This window comes from Hoplias malabaricus, chromosome Y (assembly GCF_029633855.1).
Source record: "Hoplias malabaricus isolate fHopMal1 chromosome Y, fHopMal1.hap1, whole genome shotgun sequence".
Taxonomy (NCBI): domain Eukaryota; kingdom Metazoa; phylum Chordata; class Actinopteri; order Characiformes; family Erythrinidae; genus Hoplias; species Hoplias malabaricus.
This window is the reverse complement of record NC_089820.1, coordinates 8,310,238-8,334,259: the sequence shown is the minus strand read 5'-3', so window position 1 is coordinate 8,334,259 and position 24,022 is coordinate 8,310,238. Positions and strand designations below refer to the sequence as shown.

The window sequence follows — 24,022 nt, the reverse complement described above, 5'->3', positions numbered from 1 at the left end:
TTACTGTTGATCAGTATATTTTTACTACTGATCACTTCTGGATGGATGCAAACTGCATTTTGTTGCTTTGTACTTGCGACATGTGCAATGACAATAAAGTTGAATTCTATTCTATTCTGTATGCTCAGAATAAGTAAGAATAAGAATGCATTCCTAAACATGTTAAATGTTTGTTTTTATTTTAAATAATTGAAAAAAAGTAAATAACACCACCCAGCATCAGAGTTTACCCTCGCGTCAGAGTTTATTTTATTGTTTAAATATACATTTACATTTTGTCATTTTAAATACCCTCCCCAAATCCCTCTCCTCCCCTTTGCATTTGTACATTATCCCCCCAGAAGAGAAATCACACACCCTATTGTGCAGCATATTGCTTTTTCTCTTTTTCCTTTTTTTTTTTTTTTTTTTAAGACATCTGCAAATAGAAATTAAAAACACTACTACCTGTTTCCTGTTGGAGTGCTAAACAACACAACTGATTGATTAGCAAGCTAACTGCTTGAGCGTAAGTGTTGTCAAATCAATAATACTTTTGGATTTCCCTGTCCTGTTTAGGACAGAGAAACACAAAGTCCAAAGAAAAAAAAATGTCTTGAGGGAACAATTTGCAAATGATGCATATGTTTTCTTAATGAGTTCCAACCATTTACAAACATTTTTTTATTATTATTACATGCATGTATGTGTTATTAATAAAAACAATAAAATCTGAAACAGAAAAAAAAAACATTTGTAAAGGGTGGGAAAGGATTGTGCCCAATGCCCACAAATTAAGAAAACATAAAACATCAGCAAACAAATTGACAAACAGTTGCCTCAAAATAGACCTATATTGGACTCTGTAGACATCAATGACAAAAACACATTCCGAAGTTAGCTTGCTGTATGAAAAAAAGGGAAAATTATAAATTTTGCAATTCTTTCCTCCACCAAGAAATGTAGATATGCGACATTTTTGTGCCTGAAGCTTGTTTATTTACCTTTACACTGGAGCTAATAAGACTAATATAACTGATAAGGAAAGCATTTGCACACTAATTAGTATTGTGACTGCCCATTTTTTTTACATAAGTATATTGGACTACTGAACAATTCAACATGGCTTAAGATAGATGTGTAATTATTAGCACCATACTAATTAGTGGGGTAGTACATTCCATTGCTACATTAGCATCTACATTAGCATCGTTGCTCCAGTGTAAAGCCAAAGAAGGCAGCTTTACACTCCAAACAGGTCTTAGACTTGGATTTTGTGCAACTTTTTCCTTTTTGCTTTAAACCCCTGCCCCAGTCAGAAACAGACCAAATGTTGCCATAGCAACTGCTAATTTTATGATACCCACAGTTTATACTCATGGTTTTGTTCTCACCCTACTTGGTTTTGTCCTGTAGGTGGCTTCACGATTAGGGCTTTAAAAAAAAGGTAGGATGAATCTCAAATAGGTCACTAATCCCTACGTAGTGCACTACGTAGGTCATGAAATAACTGCTTCTACACCAAAGGATATTTAAATGGTCTGAAATGAAGTCAATATAGCTAACATTTCTCGTTGTGATTGTTGTAAGTATAGGCTATTTTAAGATTATTTTTAGAAAAACATATCTAAACATTCGCCCATTTTAAATGATTTTATCAAGAAGGAATGTCGAATTCCAAATAAACTCGATAGGATTTGGCAAAATTTCTTAGGCAGATAATTTTGTTTTGATTTTGCCTAAATCAAGCAAAATGATCTGTCAAAGGCATAAGATATTTATCTGGTTTAAAATTACTTAAACTCATAAGAAAATGTTAGATACAGACTAGATATAAGATAACTGTACCCAATAAAAATATCTTTTTTTTGCAGTGTAGTGCACTCTCTCTCAGTTAAAGGGCAATCCACATTTCTGAGTAATTTATTAGCTGTACAATAACTTAGTTTCAATTTTTTTTGTACAGATATAAGACGTGTTGCACTATGTAGGGAGCATGGAGCAATTTGAAATGCAGCCATAGGTTTGTAGCACTTTCTTGCTTCAAAGTTAAGCTGTTCATAATAATAATTACTCAAAAATAGGCAGTGCCCTTCCTTCTGCTTGCACATGTCAGTATTGTTGTTGGTCAGGCCTTTCATGGCTCTCATCCTGCTGGTAGCTTTCTTTCTAGAACATTCTTGATCCTTCAGTCTTGTTTCTGCTTGCGTTCCTTCTCTATATTGCCCCAAAAATGCCCAGATAAAGTGGCCTGCTTGGTCATTAGACAACAACAAGTCACTCATAGTGAAATCTATATTTATTCTGTGCCAGATTTGGGCAGCTTGTTCGAATTCCACATCTGTAGCTTTCTTGCCCCAATACTCCATCTTCTCTTCTGTTTGCTCTTTCCTCCACTCTTACTGGCCAATCTCAGAGCTTCCAAGCAAGACAAGGTCCTACGACTGCTTCTACTTGGATGCCAGGATGGCTCTGGGCTGTGATTGTTGCAGGCAGACGGAAGGGTAGTGTGTAACGGCACTAGAGGAAAACTCTTTAGTCACAAGGCATGCATGTCACACCCTGATTATCAGAGAGACTCTGTCCATCAGACAGGGTGATATTTGCGTGTTTTCTTTTTCTTTGCTTGAGTTTTTTTTTCTCCATGTGCTGTGTGCGTTAAGTCTTTCAAGTTTGTGTGGTTCTGTCCTAAAATGTCTGGTTTGAATCAGTCTTTTGTGTCCCACCTCTCTTTTTGCATGGTGGGCTTTAATTTTATCTTTAGAATTAGGGTTAGGGATAAGGGGGAGAGTGTCACGCTCTTGGGGAGTATTTGGGGTTTCTTGGCACCTCGGTGAAAGATTTCAGCTCGTAAGGAATCCCTGTGTCCACCTCAATGGATTTTCGGGAAAATAGCAGCCGGATATCATTGTGCAAGTAAATCTTTCCAGATTTGGAGCTCTGGAATCTAAGACATAAAAAAGAGAAAAGAAGATAGAGAACATCAGCATCCAGACAAAAAGTGCATTATTAATGTTTAAGTTTCCTGCTGGTTAAAACAGCATTATTTTTTTTTATCAAAGGGCAAAAAAAATAATTTTTTAAATAAAAAAGTACAACTAACATGAGATGAAGCAAATTGCTCTGTAGTCCTTGAATGAACAAGTTTATGCCACCTAGAATGGGTCCCCCACATGGGGGTGCCAATGTTTATAACAGATTGCTGATTGCCCTTTTAAATACTGCAGGATGGTTTCCATTTATAAATAAGTAAGCAAAATACATGGCTTATTTAAAAAAATATAGATAAATTATTCTTCATAAAATGTTATATGACGAAATGTTCATGCTGTTATATTGTAATACACTACAGAAAGTTTTAGGGGCAATCTGGCTTATTATTTCAAGCCTATAGGGCCATTCCTTTTCATACTGATTATACTTTTTGGTACGCATCCTTTTTAAATCCAGCTATCAGGGTTAAACACAGGGTGGATCTGTCCTAAACCTTAATTAATGTCTCTTCAATCTCTTCTGTCTTCATCCTTGCCTGCTCAGGGAAAGAGATAGCATAACTCTGAAATAATGCAAGAAAAGGAAACTGTGGTAACACCTTAATGAAATTAGCTCACCCATAAAGCAAGTCAGTGGGAAGGGAAAAACAAACAGAAACCCAACAACACACACCTCAGGTGTATCAGGTAGCAAAGAATCTTCTTCCTGTCGGAGGTGGAGCTCTGTGGCCCTTCCCTCGGCCCGTCCCCTTCCTCTACAGGCACCAGGAAGATACGATGGCGCAGGAAGGTCATGTGATTAACAGGCATGTCCCCGAAGTTATAGGTCACCAGGAACATTTTCACCACAGTTTTATTGGGGTTGAATAAGGTCTGCATAAAACACAGTGCTATTAACTTAAAGGTAGTAGAAAAAAATACAAATGGTTTTGTAAACTGTATTGAACAGGACCCATCAGCTTATTTTTTTTGTATTTTTATTTATATCACACATACTTCTATTTCATGAATGTGTTTTTGGGGACGAGCTAAGTCTCTTCCAATAACATACTGCTGAAAACAGTGTAATTTGAGTTTAAAATGCTTGGAGGAGATGAATGTCTGCTAATCAAATTAATCAATTAACAATTTTTTAAAAAATATATTTTTCACACATAAATCATTATTTTAAATTTAAACCTGTAATCTACAGCATAATTCTGGATATAACTTACCCACAGAGTGATATACAGAGAGAAGAAAAGGACAAAGGTGTGAAAGGGATAAAGAGAAGCACTATGACCCACCACTTGTATGGTCCCTGCTTTGGGTACGCTGTAGCCTTTCTTTCCCAGAGGCTCAAGAGAGATCACACCCTGATACACATACACACAAAGTACAGAACACACCATGTTCAGTACCTCACTCAGATACCTGTTATAATCAAATACCTACTATAACCTTTATACTCATGTTTTTAAATGTTTTAAAATAATGCTTTGAGAAAAGCCAGCTATGAGGCTAATAACATCAGCGTGTAATCATGGTCCAAAGTTCATGGCCAGATTATCTCTCAAAGCTCCTGGGAACCCATTTTGAAATTTTGTGTTTTTTTGTATAATTCTAAACTTGAGTGTTACATTCAGCAAAGTTTAAATGAAAAACACAAAACAGAAAAATGATAAATCTCTCCTCAAAAATGACCGGTACTGCTGTCCTCTTGATGTAGAATGAGCAGTCCTAAATGTGGGTAATGCTTATGTCACTATTACCCTGTCCAGTCACAAGGCTACTCATCTCTGAGTAGAAGTAGTAAATGAGCTAACTATCAAGCTATTCACCAAGCTATGGGGACAGAGAGAAAGACATAAACAGAGCAAACAAAACACTGGGCCGGCGTGTACAGTAAAGTAGCTGCGAATATAAAAGTCACACTCAGCTGGCAGTAGAGCAGAGTAGCAGCGGTAGAAAGCACCAATTTGGAAACCAATTAGCAGGTATCCAGTTGATACAATCATGTGTAATGTCAATTCTACCCGCCTGTGCCATTTTATCATGTAATGTTATCTTGTGTAAAATGTCGACTGCAGTTCATAGTAAAAACCCAGCGACTGCTCTTTCTTGAGGCTGTGTTGCCATGGTAACGTAAACAGCATTCTCTTCTCCAGTGATAGAGAGCTCTGAGTCACGTACAGTCATTAGTATTGGGCCACACCCACAGCATTCTCAGAGATTTCTGAGGAGAATGTTTTAGTCATTTTTGAGGAAAGATTGATCATATTTCTGTCTTGTGTTTTTAACACCCAAGTTTAGAACTATCCAAAAAAACAAAACACAATTTCAAAATGGATTCCCATACAATTGATCATTATAAACTGAAGCCCAGCATATTCACAGTTAATTAATGCCATGCCTCCTGCATGCTCTACACTGACGTTGCCCCATGCCTTTTCAGTAGTTAGGACACCCCTGATATTGAAAATATCTAGATGAAAGTGACATTTGCAAAGGCAAACTCTGGAAATGTGTGAAAATGGTTGATATACATCATGGCTGTAAAAAGTGTGAACATGTTAACTGTGTGTGGTGTGTTTTTTTTTTCTTTTTACCAGGAAGGGTGAGGGGGCACTGTGCTCAGAGGTGTGGTAGTAGGTCACTTGGACAGGTAAAGTAGCATGCTGAGGGCAGTATGAACCACTTGCTCCAATCTCAGCCGTGAAGCCCTCTATCCTCCCAGAGGGAGAGAAACGGCCCTTCAGGATCGACTCCTACACACACACACACACACACACACACACACACACACACACACACACACTTTTAAGTTGTTTTATATTGTGAATTTCAAGTTAAATAAATGTTGCCATATTGAAAAACTTTCATAAACTTTTTCCCCCATGCCTTTCCAAGTAGTGAAATCAGAGCCTAAGCATTTAGTGCAAATATTGGGAACAACTTTGTACCTCAAAGTTTCCCAGCAGAGCTCGGCTAATGGAGGCCAGAGAGGAACCGGAACAGGAGCGGCTATCTGTCCTCCTACCGCTACGCAACTGACGACTACACACGCACACACAGATATACACACACAAATGCACGCAGAGTTTAAATGAACCAAAAGAACAGTTAAAATGCAGTTCAAACAGAAAACAGTGTCCAGCATATATTTAATAAAAAAATTAATAAATAAATAAATAAATTGGCTCACGATTTGAGGCGAGATCCGGCCTTCAGTCTCCTGGATGAGCGAGAGCACTCCGAGAGACTCTGAGAGAGAAAAAAAGTACATTTATATTTCTTTTTTTATGCATTTATGTCTTGTTTCTAATTGTTTTCTTTTTAGTCTCTAAATATCTATTTAAATGATATCCTGAAAATGTACTATCAATAAATATAATAAAAAAAAACATGTGGAGGAATCTTCTATTTATGACATTCCAGCTAAAATGCAGTCATTTTTTAAAACTGATCATGTTGTCATTACACAGCCAGGGGCCATTGCACACTCACCAAGGCAACCGCCATCAACCGTCCGTCAGCTATCCACACAAACTGGCATGCGAGCTAACACACACACCACACCGAACATCTCCATCTCTCAGTGCAACGCCTCTCTCACCTATTCCTTTCTCTCCCTCTGCCTATCCTCTAGCTTTCTTTCAGCAGAGTACAAGCTGCCCTGAAGTGTTTCTGGAACTGAATGGAGCCAGACCAACTTGTGTGTGTGTGCATATATTTGTGTGGTCAGGTGAGGTATAGCTCACCTTCTTAACAAAAGCTCTCTCAATGGGTTGCATTCTGGATGCTACAAAACTCATTCTAGTATACAGAACAAATGCTAGGTATTTTCTCTCTCTCTCTCTCCCTCTCTCGTTAGTGTATTATTTACTTTGCCCTGTTGTGTTGTAGGGAGCAGGTGTGTCCAGTAGGGGGCAGCCTTTGAGTCAGTGCTTCGTCCAGCAGCAAGGCCGAGTCCCGGGGTCATCAGTGCAAGGCGACTCCGTTTCGAGGTGGACGGACCTTCATCCTCAGAACATGACTCTCCGGTGTCACTTGAGCACAACAGCTTCTTCTTCACCCCTGGAACCACCCGGGGGAGCTCAGACAGGCCTTTATCTGGCAAGAGAGAAGGGTTGTAAATCCTTACAATTCACGCAAAAACGGAAACAGTTTATTTCGCATTTGGAGTAAAGTTTTATTTCCCCACACTGTTTACCCCTCAAGAGGGCATTTAATGGGGAAGGAAAAGTGCATTGGCACAGTTAGGGTGAGAGGAGTTCCCAAAAATTGAAAATTGCCATATTTTGTTTGCTTCACTGAGAGCTGCTACTGACTGATTGGTTGGTAAGTTTTTGGCCATACCAAATTTAATACACCATCAAATTATTTTTGCAGTATTTGTGATTTTTTTTTTTTTTTTTCAGAATTTGGTCAACATTATTCTGACTACTGTAACACAGTCTAAGCATGCCTTCAATTTTAGAAAATATTATGTATGTTAGTGGAGAACCCAGGATGCACCAATACAATGTAAGTACTGGAAATGTAATATGAAAAATACAGTCCACTGTTGTTATGAATCAAACAACCACTTTTACAAAGAGTGTATTCTAACCACCTTTGTCTGTGGGAGTTGTTCCATTGGAGAGGGAGGGGGGAGATGAGGGGTGGGATTTCCTTTCTGTAGGTGGTGGAGAAGATTCGAGACTCGCACCCCACTCCACAGCCTTGGCTGGAGTCAGAGCAGGCTGTGAGAGTCCCTGGAGACAGACCGAAAACATGGCAAAAAGCACCATAATCAAATATAATAACAACAAATCCTCTTCATTTACCTCTACAGTTACAGCTTATAAAGTAATTTACTGTGCAGACATTAGGGTATATATTTATTTTTTACATTCATTTTATCCCCAGTATGCTAAACTCTGCAAATAAGTACAAACTGTGAAACAAGGTTTGCCAAAAACAATTCATATTTAAATGTGTTATCTGAGGAGGATGTGCTATTTATTTCACATTTTAATTCAGCAAAATATATAGTCAACATGTATTTGCATACAACTATAATCACAATAAAACTGCAGTCAAAATATTGGTCGGAAAAATCAGTCTTGACCAAAATGTATTGACCACCTTTACCTGGAGCTCAAAAGTGCAGTTAGTGCTCTCCACTGGCTGGTCAGTGTTACTGCAGCCCTGGTCTCTGTACCCATTCATAGTCCACAGTGGGTCACATCCAGCTGTGCATGCCTCGGTTTGTGGGGCAATAGGTGGGGGGCTTCTGTCGCTTATGCCCCAAGGGGTGAATGAGTGGGGCAGGGCCTGGGGTTCCTGCATAGGGGGGGATTTAGGGGACAGTGGGGCAAAGGCGTCTGGGGTAGGCTGATCCAGGTTCCTCTGGGCCTGTCTTCGTCCTGGGATGATGGATGTCCGTGTTGGAGAAAGAGGTGGCGAACGGGGAGAACAGGGCATTTCCCGGTCTCTTAAAACATCCACATCACGCTCTTCATCATCCTCTTCATCCTCGTAGTCCTGAATGGGGCGCTGCAGCACCTCCTCCTTGCCACGCCTGCAAAATAAAATATTTTAAATGTTCATTTTTAATAATAATATCATAGCAAAAAATTCAACAAAGGTCTTACGTTAAATGACAAACATCTTTGTCATTTAACAAAAGTCAGTAATTAGCTGGTTTTTTTTTATTGTACTCTTTTATATATTCATTAGATGCTGCTGTATGTGCCTTATTTTGCAATTATGAGGAATTTTAGACCCATTTTTACTCTTTTATACATGATGCATACTACATTTCCCAGAATTCCCATCTCCTTGCACAAGTAGGCTTTTACCAAATAAACAACAAACCTGTGATGAAGGCCGCTGCCCCGTGGGGAGTTGGGGGGTGATTTTGGAGCAAAAACATCAGGTACCGGGCGGTCTAGGTTATGCTGGGCGGGTCTTCGTCCTGGGACAGGGGGAGTACGAGTGTGTGTGTGGGAGGGAGAGAGAGGAGGTGACAGAGAGGTCTCTGAATCTCTTAGAAAGTGGGAATTGGAGCCAGTACTTGACCCACAGAGCACACCACCCTCCAGATCATCATTGTCATCATCTTCCTCACCATCTTTCTTCTGCTCATCCTGTAGGGGGCGCTTTAATCCCCTTCTAAGGGACCCATGGCTCTCCCTAAAACCACCCCTCTGGGAGAAGATTGAGAGCTGATAGACCTTCTGCATATGGAGCTCTTCTTGGCTAAAGGTTCGGGGGCCTGGTCCCTCAGCTCCAGCCTGTGCTGCATCTTTCCGCACCAGCTCCATGTGGATGTGCCGCATGTTGCCCTTGTCCCACACTGATTGTTTTAAAAATGTAAAAAGTTGTGTGGTAATCTACTCCTTAAATTAGTCTTACAAAGTCCTGTGGAGTTCTAGAGACTAAAACCGGGCCTGTGATGGATGACAGGCTTTGGATGCTGATAAATCCCAGAAGATTTGTTCTATGACAGAGGCACTACATTTCCCATAATGCCAGGGACAACATCTGAGGAAAAATAAGAAAACATATGTTTTAAAACCATCATCTTTTTCATACTAGTCATATTCTATTCTACTCATAATTCTGGGCATAATTAATAAAGACTTTTACACATTATATGAACTGCATTTCCCATTACAAAATGTAATGCTTAACACCTAAAAAGCACAGGCAAACAAATTTTATTTAAACATTAATCATCCCTTCTCTAAGACTCTAATTCAGATTTGTGCTGAGGAACTGTTTCATACTTGATGCATACTTTTGATACATGATTTCCTGGAATGCCTTGCACAATGTCTAAATAAAATAGGTAAATTCCAGTATTAATTGTTTTGTGAAACACCATAGTCACAGATGACAGCCTCTGGTGATGAAGTGTTTGTAATTGTCTGAAGCGTCTTAATTAACATTAAATCTAAAATTTACATCTGAGAATGAGGAGGATGAACAGTGAACAGCAGGCCACTGAGTGAACAGACATGGATCTGTGTTTGGGTGCGTCTTACATGCTCTTGCTCTTCCTGAGCTTGTCCACATCCACTCAAGAACTCCACAGTGCTGACCCCTGCCCTTTGACCCCAACCCTAGGTCCAGAGTTTGGCCATCTCCAACACTTCCCCAACAACCCTCCACCAGCATTCCCACACAGCCTAGAGAGAGAGAGAGAAAGATTTGTAATACTGTACTGTAGCACGTTACAGAAGGAGTAGGGGTAATATGCCTGCTATTATTTACTATAAAAGAGAAATTAGTCATGACTTGAGTAATTCATACTACATTAAAACATTAACTTAAACATAAGTTAACACAACATAAACTAGAAAGTAATCTGATTTGTGGAGATAGATTAAAGAATTTTTTTTAAATGACCTAGTGCACCTTTAAGTGCTTTATAATGCTCTATAAAGTTTATTTGAACAATGCACTTACAGAAGTTCAGAAATAATAAATTGAGCGTGTAAAATCTGTAGACTCACCAAGGGGCAGAGTGTCAGTGGAGTGGGGGTCTTGTTGAATGTTCCAATGAACAACTAAAGTCTATCCTCAAGCTCCACCCACAAAAGGCCAGAGGCCAATGACAGCCCTCCTGGGCTCCTGAAGACAATTGTTTACTCAGCGTCTGCATTGTGAGCAAGGCATTCCAGAGCCAGCAGCCTATAGGAGAGCAAAGTTATAATATCAGCCAACCAGAACACTTACAGCAAAGGAACAGCCAATCACAGCATAGAGACTTGTACAGGGCACACTTGCCCCACAGATACGGCAAGGGCTATAAAACTGGTTTAGGCATGGTTATTCAAATAACTGACATGCACAAACTCATTGTACTATTTAGTATTATTATGCTGCAGGTCATCTGGAAGCATGGTAGAGTTCATATGCCTGAAACAAAAGGAGAAGTGGCTCATTTGGGCTAATATACAAATCACAAAATGAGCATAAAACATCTAAAGCTAATATTAATATATTATTAAATTAAAATAATCACAAAATTATCCTAAACAAAGATAAAAACCTTAAACCAACAGATTGTCCATGATTATATCTCTTATGCTAGGCAGCAAGCTGAGTTAATAGTAAAAGATATCTAACATCTATTATTGGCTGCACTCTGAACTGGACTGTTTCTTTAAATCAAAAAGTAAACACTGATATTGTGTTTTTAGACACAGTATGGAGAATTTTATGTTGTTAACTCCTGTGTGTTGTGTGATGTTAGCATGTGGTGCTGCCTGTAGTTTTTGAACTAGACAGTATGCTAGTTTTACTGAAAAATAAATAAGAGGTACTGCAAATTGTGTTGCAAGGGAGAATGAAAGTCATTAAAAAGCTTTTTGGGACATTGATTGGCATACTGAGCTAATTGATCTGATTCACTGAAAAGAACAGGATTTTTTCGAATACACATAAAATGCACAACAGTGTCTTTGTGTAGCATAGCAGAAGAGAGGCTAGCTAATCACACACACACACAAATAAAATAACTCACTCATGAGGGTTACTAAAGGGCAATATTCTCATCAAACTGAACAGCATAGCAAAAAACTCAGTCAAAATGTATTTGTATAGTGCTTTTCTTAAATGGATATTGTCACAATACAGCTATAAATCCAGTAATAAGGCAAAAAATTAAAAACAAAATCCCCTGGGGGAGTAAGTGAAAGATGACACCAGCAAGGACAAAAAAAACACCCTTGAAGCTTTGGAGGAACCAGAAAAAGAAACCCATCCTCCTCTAATCAGAAACACTCTAAAGTTATTGCTAAAAAGTCACAGTAACATCATAGAAGTCTGTTGTTATGCTCAGGAGTACAGACATAATATTTGATGTGACAATATGAATAATAAAAATTAATGTTTTGTGACTATAATAATAATAAAAAAACTAATAATAATAATTCATAAAAAAAAATCTTCTCTAATGAATTATGGTAATTCTATGAGGGAGCTTATGGGCATCACAGAAGTATAAGGAATTTCCAGATCAATGGAACAGGGTTTGAAATAATTTGTTATACATTTATTGCAATGAAAGTTATTTTACTGTTAAAAATGTGGTATATTTACAAGAGGCAATCATGTTCTTAACTTTTAATGCAATATCATGTAAAGAGAAAAGAAATCATAAATATGCAATAAATAATAAAATAATTTTATTGGAAACAATTTTACCTACTATAAATGGGTCTTGATGGCGGGCGAATTTAAGTTTTTCTTTAGGTCTTATCTGCCGAAAGACTACCTCACTCAGGGGAATCTGTGTGTTTTTTAAGGTACCCCCACACCTGTCCCAGTGACAGTGTGAGAATTGTGCTGTCTGGATCTAGTGTTAATGTTTTCTCTAAGGAATTAACCTGTTGCTAACAATCAAAAAACTCACAGCTGCCTGAATCAGACAGAAAACACACATCTCATATGGTGTTATCTACAGTAGTGGTAAATAGAACCAGGAGTCTACATGTCTGCAACATACATATAGCTATTTATTTCCTCTCCACAACCATCAGTGAATTATACCAGTCTAAGTCTGTTTATATGGAATGAATCTGGAAACGAATATTGTTGGGGCTTATCTTGGTTCCATGCACATATCCATAAAAGAGATCATTTTAAAAGTGAATATTTTATTTATAAAAATAAATTTAAAAACTAATGCCACTGTCATCTACAGTGTTGAAAACATTTCCATGTAGGCTAATAACTTTGTGAGGCAGTAGACATCTGGTTCCATTCAACACCACTGTCAACAATTCTAACACGAAGCTTCTCTAGAACCAAAACTGTGCATATAATATAATAGGAAATAATAGATAATACAAAAATTCATTAAATAAATAAAATATGAATAAACATGTTTATGAAGCCATCAAGTAGTGTTCTCATGAGAGAACCCACAAAGTGTTTGTACGTGTAAGCAGATATGTGGGGGAGGGGGAGGGCATATTTATAGGTAACCCTATGAAAAACAGCTAATGGGGAACATCTCACAATAGTCAGGCTGCTGAATACATCAAACACTCTCTCAAGACAGCTTTAAGCACACAGTCCACATACACACTTAGGCTGTCCTTTCTTAGACCACCTTTTCATAAGTACTGACCAGTACATACTAGGAACAGCACACAAGACCAGACATTTTGGAGATGCACTGACCAGGTCATCTAGCCATCACAATTTGGTGCTTGTGAAAGTCACTCAGAGCTTTAAGGTGACAATTATTCCTGCTTCCAACACATCTACTTTAAAGCTGACTGTTCACTTGATGCCTAATATAGCCCACCCCTTGACAGGTGCCATTGTATTGAGAAAATCATTTGTTGTTCACTTCACCTTTCAGTGATTTTAATGTTGGTTTGTTCTGTTTTGTGTGTGAAAGGGCGAGAGAGAGAGAGAGAGAAAGAAAGTGTGAGTGTGTCCGAACTGTGTGACCATGTTAGAGATGACCAAAGCACATCTCTGAACATAAGAAGGGTCAATTACAGCTGACCATACAAACTCAGGCGCTAAAGTCAGCACAGACTAAACGTGTAACACAGAGAATATATAAAACAGTCTGGACCTTTAGATGTTTAATGCGTCTTATTAAGATCTTCCAGAATATCTGATTTGTGCCACAGAAAATATAATTGACCTCAAAATATAGTAGATTATGATTATTAATGTGTCCCAATCACTCCATCCTCTTTCAAGTTACATTTGCCCCAGGCCCCTACCCAATGCAATATAAATATATTTTTAAAAGGCATACAGTTTATGCGTGGAAAAAATGCTGTTTGTTACTGTTTAATTGTTTTATTTTCAAACTATTGATTTAATTCTACACCTTATTTCATATAATCCACTGCTGTCTAGTGGCTGACTAATTAAAAGGTAACATTCATCATTTTAATTAAAAAAGAAAGAAAAAAATACACTATATAAATTTTTGCTGTTTTGTTTGACTTAAGATGGAAATATCTCCAAATTCAGGAAACAGCTACCTTACCTAAAGTGCTACAAAAACTAAATAACTCAAGTTACAAATGAGTTTCTGTGATCATTCTAACAGTGAATAAAAACTTACAGACAAGTCTGCTACGTACAAACAAGTCTTTTTATTACCCTCAAACACACTGTTCCACCTTAAAAGACGCTGAACATAAACAATCCAGAGCTGAATTCAATGCTACCCTGCTCAACTAATACGCTACTCTGCTACATGTTAAAAATAAGCGCAAATTATCATGAAAATTATTGAATCACACTTTACTAAAGAGAATGTTAAAAACCCCAACAATTAAATAATATAGTTGGAGAATATGATTCTTAATCAGTCATTTGGAAGGGGTCAGCATTGAAAGTTAAAAGGTTAAGTGTTCACTTCAAACTGAGAAAGCTAGAGGAACATAAAAGTGTGCATTGAATCAGAAAGTTTGATGCTAGTCACCAAGGAACCATTGTTGTCAAGCTCTTGCGGTACAAAGGCAAAGAGGAAATACTAAAACAGTCCATTTATTAGTCCACATTTATTACTTCTATTTAATATCAGTTCATTAGGAAGAGGAAAATACATTTCTGATTTCATGTGAATTATTTATCAATGTTCATTAGGAACAAAATCAGATATGGCTGGTTGTTACTGTGGGCACTAACATTGTTCACTTTTTATTTATTTATGTAAATTCAAAACTTTGTTGATTTTAAGAATTACAGTTACTTATTTATTCAATGTAATAGGTTACAGTAAAACATGTAAAGTTTAATGTGTCTGCGTGCAGCTATATGGAGTTTTATAAACACACTAGCGCTACAAAATGCCTCCCCACCAAAGACATACACTCACATGAAATAAGACAAATTTAGCGGTCCTCCTCTCTCTGTGAGATATAATACGTGTGTAAATGTTGCCTTCCTGCTGAGCTTGTGAACTAACCAACACTGAGCTGAGACTCTGGTCAACATGACGTTGCGCCAATCACAGCCCTAGAAACACAAAAACGAAACGTGTTCCTGTCTTATTTCTTATTATTCAGCCACGGTTTGTTCTAAAGCATCTACTATTATTTGGTTCTAGTTGGGAGTTATTTTTTCTGGTTCATGAACCACTTCATGTTGGTGGAAACACGCAAAACGATTCCAAATTAAAGTCACAAACTAGAATGTGAAATATGGCTGAACTAACAACAGACGATGTAGTGGCGCCACCTTAAGTTCTCTCTGAAATACGGCTAAACTAACAGTTTCTACTCGCTCATGTACGTTTCAACATTAGGAGTCAGTCAGTAAACGAAAATGCCCCTTCTATCTCGCCCCGGTAGGCGGCCCAACAAAAATCAGTGCACTTCAGACAGAGTCTTTATTTCAAGAAAACAAAAAGAATATGCAGATATTAACAGTGTTTAATAAATATCTATTTAAGTTCAGTCATTTTAAGTTAGTAAAACAAACTCATTAGTTATTATTATTATTATCAATGCCATCATTATTTCAGATGTAAATCATCCTCTAAATATTGCTACCTGCAACTGAAGAAAAATCGACTGACCCAAAACTGCTGTCTAATGCTTAATTATTTACTCCTTTTCTGCTGTGATCAGCCTACCTGTTGTTCTGTAGACACTGAACACTGAATATCTTGAACATAATGGCTGTTTAAGTGGAAATTAAATAAACTGATGGAGTATCACTGTCAAATTTAAGAGGAAATCATTACATCACCACATAATTCTCTCTTTTTTCTCTCTTATCTCAGCTGCTGTGGGTGGGCCCTGGGATGATGCAGCTTTATCTACAGCACCACAGACTGTGATGTCATCATCCTTCTTAACCAATCAGAGATAAACACCGACATCAATAACATGTTCCATGTCTGGTAGTGGTTTTAGCTTTATGCTAATATATTCTTAGTCCATGTTTAAAGATAACAGTCTGTGATACAGAATCCAAATAATAAAAGTTATTAGGGATTACTAACCAATTTATAACTAGCAGAGTTTAGACATTCCATACATTTTTTAAACTATCTTTGTAATTTCTGATAAGAAGCAAACTGTTTGATTATATTTGTGTTAGGAAAGTTAAGTGTATATATCTCATTTGTATGAATATATGAGAGAGAGAGAGAGAAAGAGAGAGAGAGAGAGAGAGAGAGAGAGAGAAAAAAGTTTAGTTCAACACAACTCACTCACCTCTCCGTAACAGTCCTTTTTTTCTTTCTCAGTCCTTTTCTCAAAACTCAAAGCTTTTCTTTTTAAAGCAAAGGCCTAAAGAAACAGTAGAGAGAGAACACCAAATCAGTAAGTAAATGAAGGGAAGAAAAGAGAAAACAGAAATAAGTGAGTTGAAAAAGCTTGTTGCAGGGACACTCTCACAAGGCCTGACAGATCACTCTGTTTATGCATGCTCTCTCTCACTTATTCACATACTCTGTCTCTCTCTGCTATTCTGGTATGCCCAGCTTTGCCTCTCTTCCCCCTCCCTTGTCCCTCTCTCAATAACTTGCACACAAAAACTCTCAGGCTCCCTTTAGCAGGCGCACACACGCACAGCCTAAAGTCTGTTAACCTTTTTTTCCCTCTCCCTCTCTTCTTTCCCCCCCACTCTGTCTTAACTCTCTATATCTCTCGCTTCAAATATCTTGGACACAATGAGTTCGCTTCGCTTGTTTTGCTCTCTCTCTCTCTCCAGCTGGTTGCTCAGTCAGCAAGGGGGTGGGGCTTAGTGAGCCTAAACTCATGATTGGGACATGGGCGTGGTTTGTGGGACAGGAAACAGTCCTGATTGGCTCAAGGGTAAATGGAAACAGATATGGTCCCTCCCACCTGTGCTGGCTGTTTTGCGAAGGCGTGTACAATTGCAGTGTGTGTGTGTGTGTGTGTTTAGCATGCCACAGATCTTAGTTGCTGGTGCCCAGGAGATGCATACGGGCTGTTGGATATATACACAGCCCATGCCCCCCCCCAAAGGAGAAAAAAAAAAAAAAAAAAAGTGTGTGTGTGTGTGTGTATATATATATATATAATCTGAAAAAAACATGAGAACACACACACTTCTTATACAAAAGTACTTCTTAATGAAAAGCTAACGCTCCTGAATTCATATTCTGTTAAGGATCACTTAAGAATCCTTTTGTTTAAATTCTTCTAGTTTCTAGCTCTAACCACATAGCTTCCATTTATTGAAGAGTTGAAAAAACTACTGAGTAGTGTTTCCACATAACATTTAATTTTTGTATTATATTGTATGATTGAATGCAATAATAAGGGGGGTCAAGGGGATAATCCAGTTAAAGTGCAGCAGACATGAGACAACACTGTTAAACTTAAACTATTGGACAATACAAATACATCATTTTTAAAAGTTAACAGAACTATAAATTCTACAAACTGATATCAAACAACTTTAATATCAATTACATCTCACTACAAATAGATACAGGTAAGTCAGGCACACGAAGATAAATACACATTTATAACAGTGTTTAAACAAACAATTCACCATATTTAATTACACAGGAATATAAGAAGTGTATTCGTTCATTCATTCATTGACTGTAACCACTTATCCAGTTCAGGGTCGCGGTGGGTCCAGAGCCTACCCTTAATCACTGGGCACAAACTGTGAACACACACTGGAGGGGGTGCCATTCCTTCACAGGGCAAGACACACTCACACATTCACTCACACCTATGGACATTGCAAGTCGCCAATCCACCTACCAATGTAGATAATGTGTACAATACGTATAATAGAAAATGACCGAAGTGGAATAAGGATACCTACGAGTTTAATTCACCAACTAGATTAGGGTAAGTCTAACTAAGAACAAAAAATGTAAAAAGAGTGATTTTCTTCATGCAAGTGAATAGTTTCAAACTCAAAACAGTGGAACAGGAGGGAAACATATGCTTCAGAAAAGGGAAGTTCACAGCTAAAAAGATAAGTCAGAGCACCAGTTTCTTATCATGTCTTAGTGCAAGACTGCTGCACACAACTATACAAGAGTCTTCATGTATTTCACAGTCACAGCTGTTACAAAATACAAGATAATTAATTTAAATAACTGAAAAAAGAGGTTCCAATGAAACATAGTGCCAACAACAGCCATGAAATATCTTGTTTTGCACAAAAACCTGTCCACATAAGATAAATGACACACTAACCTGTCAACACTATCTTGTTAGCTATATTTCCAACACCATATCTAGCTTTCCAACTAGCCAACATTCTCAAGCTGAGGCAGTGTCAATCCTGTGTAGCTGCAGCTACATTATCACAGTACTAATGCAATTCAGACTTTTAAATAAGGTGTCTCACACACACACACACACACACACCACATGAATTCAGAGACTCTAAACTCAACAGACTGAAAGAAAGAGGCCAAAAGGGGGATGTGTGTCTGTGTGAGGGTTCTTTTATCTCTTTTATGCAAATTTTGACCATGTGCATAAAACACGGTTGGGAAAAAAACAGATTTATATTAATAAAAGAAGATTCAGTGCTTGATGAGGTTAAAATCTGGTTTACTGAAAAAGGAAAAGAGAAAAAGATCTCCGTTTTAGAGTGGAATTTGTAACATTTTCTTGTCCTCTCTCACACACACACACACACACAGAGACAGGTATAAGGTTTACTTCCCCTTTAAGACTCTAAGTCTTTTCCGGGGGTGTGACTGCAGACATCCACCAGACCCCATTAGCCCAATATCAACGCACACAAACAGACAAAGGAAAAGGGGTGAGGGAAAAAAAAATTAAACACCCATCCATTCTGTAATTGCCAAAAATGAATTTCTTCAAATTACTTCAAGCTACAACTTGCTACTCTGTTGAAAAGGCTTTTCAACAGAGGAAACTAGAAGTTTGCTGTTGGAATTTGATGCCATCTACAAAAACATTTGCAATTTCAGGTACTGATGTTAGATGATTTTTCCTGAATTCATACCAAATATATTGAGATACTGGATGGAGATCCATCACTCCAGAGAGCACAGTTCTTCTACTCCACACGTACATGCTGGGGCAGGGGGTTAAATCCTGCAGCAGCCCTGCTGTGTCTGATCCACTCATACCAGCACAACACACACACAAACACACCACCACCAGAGCAACAGAAACCCTCTCCGCATTCAAGAAATCCTTGAAAACCCAACTCTTCCGAGAGTATCTTTTGCACTGCAAGTCTTTCTTTAATGCACTTATTGTAAGGCACTTAATGTAAGGTAATTTATATAATTTGTGCTGTAGTTTGAATGTTAGATCCTCTTTTGTAAGTCGCTTTGAATAAAAGCGTCTGCCAAATGCATAAATGTAAACCACCATGTCAGTGTCACTACAGCGATGAAGATGATCCACCATCCAAATCATACCTGCTCTGTGGTGGTTTTCTCATGGCACTGACCATTAAAGAAGAGGCTGCAATCAAAGTAGAAAGAATTAAAGTATGCAGAGCAACAGGTGGACAATATTTTGTAATGGTAGAACATTAAGGTGCACTTATATAGTAAGTTTAGTGGATAATATGGTTTATAAATAAATAAAACAAAGCACTGCAATAAGGGTGTTCTCAGAGTCTGGAGAGATGTATTTCACTTCAGTATACAAAACGATGAATTTGAAAAACCAAAGAAATATAGAACATGTAACGTCCCCTTCACTGCAACCAAAACAAAACACTGCCTCAAACTCAGAGAGGAGTCGCAATAATTTTAAAGTTATACCCTATAGAAACACAGCTTAAAATGTCTATGTGTGTGTGTGTATTAATCAGCAATTTCATTAGTGTGTGAGAAAAGCTGCTGTTGAAATATGTGAATTCTTTTACATGAAGCCACAGCTTCCTCTGTGTATGTAGGTTTGAAGTGTTTGAAGTGTTGACATAGCCTTGACAAAGTGTATCCTAGGTGATGGTCGACCTTCTATACTACATCAGCTGGAGCAGTTCTAACCCCACTCCCTTCAGCCTGCAAGTTCTTAGCCTGGCCCACTTTTGTCCATCCTCCTTCAAGGGATAAGGACAAATATTATCAAAGATTCAAAATATTACCAGTGTCATACTTCCTCTAAGTTAGTTAGCCATGTCGCAATGTGCAATGTTACTCATTAATGACAACAGAGTATACGGAGAAATCAACAGAGCAAGAGTCAATTCTAATAATGGAGATGTTAACATGGTTACTGTATGTTTGCATACATCAACACAATAACATCTGTGCAAAACCTTGCAATGGTGTCTCATCTCACATATTACTATAAATAGAACACACACTTCCTGAATTAGTTTCTAACTTCTGGTTGGACATATTTTTGTAAATGCATATAGATCTCTGCAATTATCTTTAGTATCTAGGTGTGTGTAAAAGTCTTTTGTGTCAACAATGAGTACAGCTTAAAGCAGCTGAGATCAAACATAAGGGGTTTCTACAAAACTTTGTACATGCATGGTATTTGATCATTTTAATACAATACTGTACTTAGTGTACAGTAGATAGAATACATTTGGGACATGTGCTGTGAAAGTCTAAATATACAGTGAATGGGAAGTATTAGAGATTAAGTTTGGTCATTCCACAGAGATTACCATACAACACTGATGAACAAGCAATCACTTTGCACTGCCCTTCAAATCACACACACTCCAAGGACAGCTTGAAGGCTTATAATATCACTGTGGGGGGGATTTCACTGCTGAGAGAGAGAGAGAGAGAGAGAGAGAGAGAGATTCTAAACCTGAAACAATGATTGCTAATGTTACAACAATATATGCTAATGCCAAATAGCAATCTGAAGCTAAAATATCTAAATGCTAATTTATTCTGAAGCTGAAACACTAACTGCTAAAACCAAGTATGTTCTTTGTGCTTTGAGCTCATAATTTCCAATGTATAAACATCCACACAATATAAACACTTCCTTAACTGGGGATTTTGACTCTAAATTTAGAATGACAAATACTTTAAGCTAATGCAGTTTGTATAATGTTAGAAACAAAATGAACAAAATCACGTCTGACATTACTTAACAATTCTGTTGAAAGTGTGTGATCTAGCTATGCTAACCACGTAATGTTAACATAATAGTTGCTTTCAAGATTTGGTAGCCACATTTGTCTCCTAGATTTAGGATAAATCTAAAGAAGTATTCTGATGACGACTGTCCTGGCTGATGGAATAAATCTAAAGGAACAAGCAGAAGAGATATTTTGTTAAATTATTACTTATAATATCAAGAGATCATCAGTTCCTTGCTGGTCTAAGATGGTCAAAAACTGGTCAGGTGCTCATTTTGCTTGTCAAGTTACATGGTCATGAAGGATGGCAAGCACATATGCATTCAAAACACAACATATGCTGGTTTTGCTGGTTTTTCTAGCAGGGATGCAAGCAACCCTCAATAAGAAGCATAAATCCACACATAAACAAACCAGTAAAAGCTCCATGCCTCTGGTCTGGAAAAACAGGTTGTTTTGTGCTGTGGGGCTAAAGAATGTGAGACAGTAATTATCTCCCAGATTGTTGTAGACCAAGGCTAGGAGTGTCTGAAGACCCGAATCAGCCATGGACAATACAGAGGAATAAGATAAGAGTAGAACAGAAGGCTTTACGGTCATTGCACAGAAGATAAATAAAATTTAAGGTACAGTACTATGCAAGTATAAAAACAATTATATTTAAAAAATATCATTCAATATATATGTATTATAATATATATTAGATGAATTTTTTATGTAAAATATAGTAGCTATACTTTAAATATGTGGTACATATAGTGATGATGGTAAAACTTGATCTGCAATCACTAGTGCTCCACAAAAAAGGGTGGACTGCACTTAAACCCAGATAATAATACACTATACATACTCTACAAATGAATGCATTTCTAATTGAGGGTTACTATTTTAACACACTATTTATTGTGCTATCCATTACCTCTACATTGCAGCAACATATGTAGCACCATTATAGGGATGAGAAGTGGTCCTCTATATATTTTGAACTGTAATTACATACCTCTAGGTTGGTTTAGCCAGGAACTACACTGTAATACAGTATACTTGCAAATGCAAAATAATGCTGTAATAAATAGCCTAGTTAAATATTCATAATATGTAATAAACATTTAGAGGAGGACACCAGGTTCCATCCACCACCACAGTCAATAACTCTGACTAAATTTCTCTAAAATGGAGCATTTTACATTAAAACAAACCCATTCTTAACCATTTAGGTTTTTAAAAATCCAGAAAAAAGGAACTCCAAATCTAACATCTTGTCATTATTTGGTCCATTCATGCTCCAGTACACAATGAACTCAATAACCCTTCCCATCTCTTTCTCCCACTCTCTTGCTCTCCCTCTCGCTCCCTCTGATGTAACTCAGATGCCGATGTCTACAGCACCGCACAGCGATCCTGCACCAGTCACATTACACAAGTCTGCAGGAACTGGGAGGAATAAATGTATTAAACACTGATCTGAGGAAAATTCTTCATACTAGGATTCAGACAATTTTTCAATGACTCACTTATCAATTTCATCCATTCCCCAAACCCTCTGCTTTGTGTCTGCATGTATGTCTGTCTATCTTTGTCTGCCTGTCTCATTGTCTGTCTCTGTGTCTCTCACTCTGTCATCATCATCACCACCACCACCATCATCTGACATAATTAAATATATATTTTTTCTGATATAATTAGAGTCAGTTTAATATGCTTTAGCACCTAAGGCTGCAGATAATTCTTTTAAAAGCTTAAATGGAATTCTGCATACACTGACAATATTTAATTCTGCAGTAAGTTCAGTCCTTGTCTCACAGCATTGTGTATGCCTGTCTCATGCAAAAAAAAAGGGGAAAAGGAGACAATGCTTGATGTAGCTGAAACGGTGTATAATCCCAGGCTCAGTCTCAAATGGCTCACTACTTCCTAGTGCACTAGTATGTAGTGGGTCTTTGATAGAGTCCAAATGATGAACTATAATGTACTTTGGGGATTCAAAAGGTGTCCTTATTGGACATTAGGTGGACGGTTGGATTTTAAGAGCCACACTGATAAAGGGAGTAGGGCGACACTGAGACTGAGCCCCAGACAAAAGCCAAAGCCTAAAAAAAAAGGAAAAACGCCCCCTGCACCCTGAAGCTGTAGAGAGGGTGTCTCTACATGCTTTGTGCACCTGGTTAGTGTGGTCAGTCTTGCAGACAAAACTCCTTCAGCTCAAACAAGTGTCAAAAGCACATTTTACTGTCAGAAAACAAACGCAAACATGAACAGTTTTGCAAGAGGCTGGAAAGATGGGTGTATGAGTGTGAGTAAGATGAGATCTGAATAGACAGCTCGTCCAGAAAGCTCAGGACACTCACAAATGCCCAATACATTCACTTATCAGCCTCATATGGCACTTGCATAAGAAATGGTACAAAAAAGGGCTACCACTGTGAAGTTATGATCCCATTACTCTGAACAGAAAACACATAAAGCAACCCAAAGAAAGACACCATCTCAGATTACTCAGATTACCAAGATTATAAAACTCACCTAAGACAAAGACGATAATGAAAGAGCAGGGGGAATAATATCCAAAGAGCCTGAAGCAAAAATAGTCCAAGGTTTGAGGAGCACAAAGAGTTTTCAGCCTTTTATGTCTGATCAGATCTGATCACAGCAATCGATTCAACACAAACGAGCCCAGAAAAGAACAGAAAAATGACGTATTCTAGTCTTAAGCGATTGATAATCAACCCAAAGTGAAAATCCGGACGATTAAAGTCATGTTTCTGCCATTTTCTCCCTTTTAGCCCCTCCGAGGCCTCCTTCTTCTGCCCCTTTCTCTTCTTTTCTCTGCCACCGAGGGAGAGAGAGAATCTGGCCCTTTAAAAGTCAACACTTCCGCGAGCAGCGGCGCCTTATTTGAATATAAGGCGGGATCTCTACCGTTCCTCGAACGCTATTGGCCAACACCCTGCGCCTTATTTGAGTATCCAGGCGCGGCAGTAATATATTCAGGCGACGCTAACGTGGATTGGATAGAAGCTGGTGACGTGGCCACGCCCAGTACACGTGCTGTT

At 38.0% G+C, this 24,022-nt stretch overlaps 1 protein-coding gene across 1 annotated transcript; it reads right to left on the bottom strand.

Moving 5' to 3' along the window:
• Positions 1–330: 330 nt before the first annotated feature.
• Positions 331–23,788, bottom strand: LOC136679520 (atos homolog protein B-like). Its single transcript, XM_066658103.1, has 14 exons — positions 23,493–23,788; positions 16,148–16,222; positions 10,457–10,634; positions 9,986–10,129; positions 8,814–9,482; positions 8,088–8,517; positions 7,567–7,708; positions 6,838–7,064; positions 6,157–6,215; positions 5,915–6,008; positions 5,561–5,719; positions 4,259–4,327; positions 3,646–3,845; positions 331–2,926 (listed from the first exon to the last, which is right to left on the bottom strand). Exons 5-14 carry the CDS (start codon positions 9,275–9,277, stop codon positions 2,773–2,775), a joined length of 1,998 nt encoding a protein of 665 aa, XP_066514200.1. The 5' UTR covers positions 9,278–9,482; positions 9,986–10,129; positions 10,457–10,634; positions 16,148–16,222; positions 23,493–23,788; the 3' UTR covers positions 331–2,772.
• Positions 23,789–24,022: the final 234 nt, after the last annotated feature.

Coding starts and splice junctions, on each gene's coding strand:
- LOC136679520 (XM_066658103.1), bottom strand. CDS start 9,277: ATGCGGCACATCCACATGGAGCTGGTGCGGAAAGATGCAGCACAGGCT. Junction 7,709..8,087: donor ACTGCACTTTTGAGCTCCAG/GTAAAGGTGGTC, acceptor GTCTGTCTCCAG/GGACTCTCACAGCCTGCTCT. Junction 7,065..7,566: donor AACAACTCCCACAGACAAAG/GTGGTTAGAATA, acceptor CTCTCTTGCCAG/ATAAAGGCCTGTCTGAGCTC.